At 53.9% G+C, this 5,513-nt stretch overlaps 2 protein-coding genes across 2 annotated transcripts; one reads left to right on the top strand and one right to left on the bottom strand.

The window, feature by feature from the left end:
• Window positions 1–266: 266 nt before the first annotated feature.
• ENH_00027410 (hypothetical protein, conserved) lies at window positions 267–2,153 on the top strand (the record flags this gene model as incomplete). The annotated part of the gene is made up of 1 exon (XM_013584741.1): window positions 267–2,153. The coding sequence occupies one exon, from the start codon at window positions 267–269 to the stop codon at window positions 2,151–2,153; it is 1,887 nt and encodes a 628-aa protein (XP_013440195.1).
• Window positions 2,154–2,980: 827 nt separating this feature from the next.
• Window positions 2,981–5,241, bottom strand: ENH_00027400 (hypothetical protein, conserved; the record flags this gene model as incomplete). The annotated part of the gene is made up of 4 exons (XM_013584740.1): window positions 2,981–3,453; window positions 3,642–3,759; window positions 3,890–4,110; window positions 4,293–5,241. The coding sequence occupies 4 exons, from the start codon at window positions 5,239–5,241 to the stop codon at window positions 2,981–2,983; spliced, it is 1,761 nt and encodes a 586-aa protein (XP_013440194.1).
• Between the last annotated feature and the right edge of the window lie 272 nt (window positions 5,242–5,513).

The following is a 5,513-nucleotide window of genomic DNA, read 5'->3' as shown; positions in this document are numbered from 1 at the left end:
GGAGCAGACACCTAACTTCTTTTCTTCATACCCAGCGTCGCCAGAGGCAACCGTTCGATACTTTCACCATATGCATGTTGAATTCCAAAGGAACCTAAATTTTCCACTTATTCGCTTCCCGGCGCTGCTGGCGAAGCCCCGGCGGGCTGATGGTTCTTGCAGGCCCTGCCGTTCGTCAATGATAGCAGAATACCTCTGAGGAGCTCCGGTTCACACAACGGAGGGTATCAGGCTTGCCTGCAGCAAAGGGGCTGCTAGGTTTGGCGATGACCCTCCCTCCGTTGTCTGCGGCTTCACCGCTGAGCCAAACGAGTGCAGGTGTTGTTGTCGGCATAGTGATCGTATTGCTCTTCCACGCAAGTCTGTTTGTCGGGGCTTACTACTTCTTCGCCACTCATCTGTATCGCGACTATGAGGTGCAGCGGCGCTCAGTGCAGCACCTTTTCTGTGCGACCTTCACCGCTTGCGTTTCCATGCTGCAGCTTCTGCTGCTGGAGCTGCTGCACATACTGAACCCGCACGTGCGCCGCATTGTGTGGAACTTGGACCTTATTTGCGTGCTTCTGTTGCTGTACGTGGTGCTGCCAGTCTCAATAATCCACAATGCGTTGGCGCCCAGTGCGGACTCGTTTCGAATTGCTGACTGGGCCGCGAAGTTCCCCCAAATGCAGCGGCTGCAGACGCGGGCCGCGGCCTTGTCGAGGCTCGCAGCCGTCTCCACTTTGGCCTCCTCAAGCGGCAATGGAGTCTTGTCGAAGCTCGGGAAACTGTCTCCGCGGTGGCGCGAGTGGGTTGCAGTGGCAGTGTGCAGCGCCGTGGTGCTGCCTTTCCTGTGGTTCTGCTTTTGCCAGTCAGGCCGGCTGCTGCACCTCGACTCGGAGGCCCTTGCGGAGCTGTCTTACACGGAGCGGCTGCTGGCCTACGTGGGCGTGTGCGGCGTGACTGTGGTGTCTGCCTTGGCTGGCTTCGGCAGTGTGAACTACCCCTATCGCAACGTGGCGACTTTCTTGTACCCGACTACGCAGGCCGAAGTGGCCTGTGTGGAGCAGCGGCTGCTGCACACTCTTAACCTCGTGAGCGAAAAGAAAAAGGCTCGACTTCACCTGCAGGCTTCGCTGAACCCCGCCCGAGCTCGCCTGTGGCCAACGCCCACCTCCGGCGTCTTGTCGCCGGCTCCTGGCTGTGCGCGGCCCCACCAAGTGCTGGGCCCTTCGACTTCGCGGCGGTGCCGCAGCGCCTCGCGGAGGCACCGCGGGAACTTCGGAACTGAAGCGGCGAACCCCGCGGACAAAATCTACAGCGGAGGGAACTCCGACGAAGAACAAGAAGGCCCTGCTGAGTCTGCTGCGTCGCTGGGCGGGTCCTTGAAAGGAGCTCCCGAAGTGGAAAGGCACCTCGACGGACCCGAAGGCGGAGTGCAGACAGGACTGCTGACACGGCAGTTCAACTGGCTCCGCGAATGGATCGAGAAACTGCGCGCTTTCCTCACTGGGCGACGCCTGGAGCAGCAGTGCCAGAAACTGCAAAATGAAATAGAAGCCCTCGAAGAACTTTCGCGGGAACTTTTCGTCGGCCTGGACGATCTCGTCCACTCCCGCGCGCAGGCGCTCTACGGGCGCACTTGGCTGGGGCGACTCAACAACATGCTGGGCTGGGGCATGACAGCAGTGTGTGTGTACCGCGTCTTCATGAGCGCTGCAAACGTCCTGCTAGATCGAGTCAGCACCACAGACCCAGCAACGAGAACGCTTGAGTTGCTGCTGCACCTCCTGCACGTGCCAGTTGACATCACGCTGCTGACGCCCTACCTGTCACTGGTACTGTTGGGGTGGATCATAGCGCTCACAATTCGAGGTTTCTTCGAGAAGCTTCTCACTGTATTTCGCTACATGTCCACGGCGGTGTCAAGTAATGTCTTCGCTCTCGTCATGTCTGAGGTTATGGGAATGTACTTCTCCGCATGCCTCCTGCTTACACGAGTTTACCTTCCGCAGTCCTATAGGGACGCATTGGCGCAAGTTCTGGCGCCTTCCCTGGACTTCAGGGCTTTCCACCTGCACTTTGACCGCGTATTTGTTCTTTCGTCTTTTGCGTGCGCGATATCTATCGCTATTACTCATCGTCGCACAGCCGAGAAACTCAAAAGCCTTTAGAGCCTGTTAAGGGTCTTTACGGTCAAACGTTATTTTGTGCCTGTTCGCACTGAAGGGAGCCAAAGTTCAGAGCTGCTTGCTGCGGAGGTTCATTTCTAGTATGGCATTACCTGAAGGCTCGACGAACTTTCTCAGTGCTGCTGCAGTTGCTACTTTGCATGTAGTATTGGGGTCTGGATTGTCAATTCATTGATGCAGTTTTTCTGTAACAGCACCATATCACTTGCACTAGGAGTCGCAGCAAGTGCCTCCCTTTTACAAAATAATTCCAAGTTATGGGTACGTTGAGCAGAACACTGCATCATTAGGCGTCTTACTCTCGTACAGATGTATTTAAAGGACCATAACGGTATGAGGAAGGCAACTCGAGCGGTGTAACTTCTTATCAACTGAAGCGGCTAACCAAGCGGGAGCTGACCAGCAAGCGGGAGCTGACTGACATGTGCGCTGGCTTTGTGGAATGTAACGACGACTGTAACCAAAAACTACTGTAAAGAAAAACTATGTTAGATACGAAGCAACACACAAAGCCACGTAAGCAGCAAAGCATCTCCAGGCATTTTGCCGGTGGCCTGTAATTGCACAGTCTCAGACATGGATCCATTAAACAACTTGAAAGTGATGTTCATAAGAGCGCCAATGCCTATGCTGGCCTCTCAAAAAAGCGGCTCCACGCACAGAGATCCGGAATTCTGATCCGCGGAGTGAGACACAGTCTATGAAAAATCAACTCCAGCGTTGACTATTTCCCTCGTGCCAACTACACCACTGCTCCCTTATTTATCAACCAAGTGGTACTTTTGGGTCTCGCTCCCCAACCCTTGTCCCTACTTAGTGGATGCTCCGGGAGGGCCACCTTCAATCGAGTCCGGATCTTGCTTGTCCTCACTCGGTGCACTGCTGGGTGACGATGCCGCAAAGGCAGGGAGCTGAAAGGGTTGGAAATTCGTATCCGCTTCGGGCTTCCAGAAGCTGGGCAAACGGCTGTTGATGTCCCTGTCTAAGGGATCGTCAAAGTGGGGAGTTTTTAGCAGCAGAGCCGGGCGTACTGACGAGTGCACTTTGCTTTGATGCTTTGTCCAGAATGACCCAAAACTCTGTCGGTGACGGAGGGCATCTCTAGCGAGAAGCGCACGGCCTTCTTCATCCCACGTTATGTAATCTTCTGCTTTTAGTAGCAGTTCGCCGCTCGGGTGATGCTGGAAAGGAGACTTTCTCCTGAATGTCAGAAGTCTCTCCGGAGGGCAGAAAAGCTTGATTGCCTCGACGGGGCACTGCACGTCGACCTTCAGTGTCAAGTCTGAGAATAATCAGTGCTCCCAAGGCAGTACTCGTGTGCTTAGTCACTTTGGAAGGCAACACACGCCACTCTTGCTAAAACAACTTTTCACGCGGAAAATTGGAGATTTCACGCGCTGACACTGTCATAATTGCATATTCACTGCACAGTTGCTCTCGCTCAAAGGGCGCGGAAGGGAGAAAACGTACCAACAACCATGCTAACGGTTCCCGCAAGATTTTCTTGCTTGTCCCTTGCAAGGATAGCATTCGTCTCCGCCTCCCTTTGAGCATGAAGCTTTCGCATCCCTTCGTGTTCAATCTTATTCTAGATACACACAGAACAGCGCTTCCATCACCACCTACTTTCGCCCTAGGACCGGCACTCAGCCAAACCAGCACCTTTCTAGAGTGTTAAATCGTGTGAATTTTGTATAAATGTGAGAGGCGTTCCGTACTTTCTTAGCAATCGCTTCGAGTAGTTTCTCCATATCATTTCGAAGGCACTCGCCTTCTGCTTCCGCCTCTGCCCTCGCTCGCTCCCGCAGAGCTCGGGACTTCTCCTGTGCCGTCAAAACTACAGCTGCAGCATCGTCTTCAGCATCCTGGAGTAGGCGAATCGCGGAACGGCTATCCACTTCTATTGATTGAGTCGCCCTGGACAGCGGCTGTGGTACGTCTGAGCGAATGAAGCGGCGAAATATAGCCGAAGCCTAGGAGCGCAACTCCTGAGTTATTCCATGAGCTACTTTATGCTCTTCCAACTACTAAGGAGCATGAGCAGAAAGGAAAGGACGGCAAAAGTGCTACAAGAATGAGTAGTAGAAAAAATGAATAGTGAAGCAAAGGCCTACAGCTTACCTGAGAATAGTTGAGTGATGCTTAAGGGCTGCAAACTCAAGCCACAACAAGAGACAGGCCCTTCATCAAGCCTCGTTGAATTTGAACGCTGGGTGTCACCCTCGCAGGAAACGGCGTTTGAAAGCAGGCCGGGAGAATCTGCAGTTCTCCCATGTGATGCAGCTGCAATGAACACCGGCGTAGGAAAGGACTGCGTGTCCCTGCTATTGATGTGATTCGCCAGGCTGCGCTGACTCGCCGGGACCCTCTCGTTAGGTTCGTACGGAAGTGAAGAAGCGGCCTCCCGGAATTTCTGCAACGACTGGAAGTGCTGCGGCTTGTCTGCTACTTGTGTTGCATACTGCCCAGATGGATTCGCTTTGATCTTGACAGGCAGAGGAGGGGCGCCAGGCCTCGAAGCAGCAACCAGAAGTGCCGCCGGGCGCGCGGCTGATGAGCTGGCGTATAAGACGTTGGGCCCCAAAGGCTGTAGTTGCGGATGGCTGTTTTGGAGCCGTACAGGGTGAGCATGTTCTGTTCTTTGATCTGATGCTCCAGTATTGCATAACTTCAAAATTTGCCGATTAGCATCGATACTAGCCGCTGGAGAAACACGGGCACAGCTTGGCACATGAATAGGGTGAATGGCGCCGGTCGTTCGTTGCAATTGTGGAAACCTCGAGGGAGGTGACGCGGCGTATAAAGGTAAAGAACGATAGCAGTTGCCTGAGAAAATCGAGGGAGGGAGTCTGGCCTCCCTTTGAGGAGAAATTCCCGGTCGAGTGCCTCTGGTGGCGTAGGCCTGGACTGTTTGTGGTCTTCCTTGGTGTTGCTGTAATCCCTGAACATTTGGGAACAGGCTTACAGCCTTGACCTCGCCGCTCGTTTTAACTAAACCCTGCGCTTCTTGGGGAGCCGACGAGCTGGGAATGCGAGGCATTGCACCCGGGTGTGGTTCTTTCTCTGCCATCGGGTAGCTTGGTCCTTATCTCCTAAAGTAACACTGCTAGCTGCTTACCGAACAGGCATAACTTATGCATAAGTAATTGTTAATCCCGCACGCCCCATATGGCGGTTTGTCCGAGTGGTTAAGGAGGTGGACTCGAAATCCACTGGGCTCTGCCCGCGCAGGTTCGAATCCTGCAGCCGTCGGTTTTTCATGGGCTCGCTGCATTCAAGGACGGCTTCAGTTTTGATCTCGCCAAAGAGCGTCAAACGAGAGGTTTGGATATAGAGTGCAAG

Source organism: Eimeria necatrix, genomic scaffold (assembly GCF_000499385.1).
Source record: "Eimeria necatrix Houghton genomic scaffold, Enh_scaff203, whole genome shotgun sequence".
Lineage (NCBI taxonomy): Eukaryota > Apicomplexa > Conoidasida > Eucoccidiorida > Eimeriidae > Eimeria > Eimeria necatrix.
This window is presented reverse-complemented; position numbering and strand designations above follow the sequence as displayed.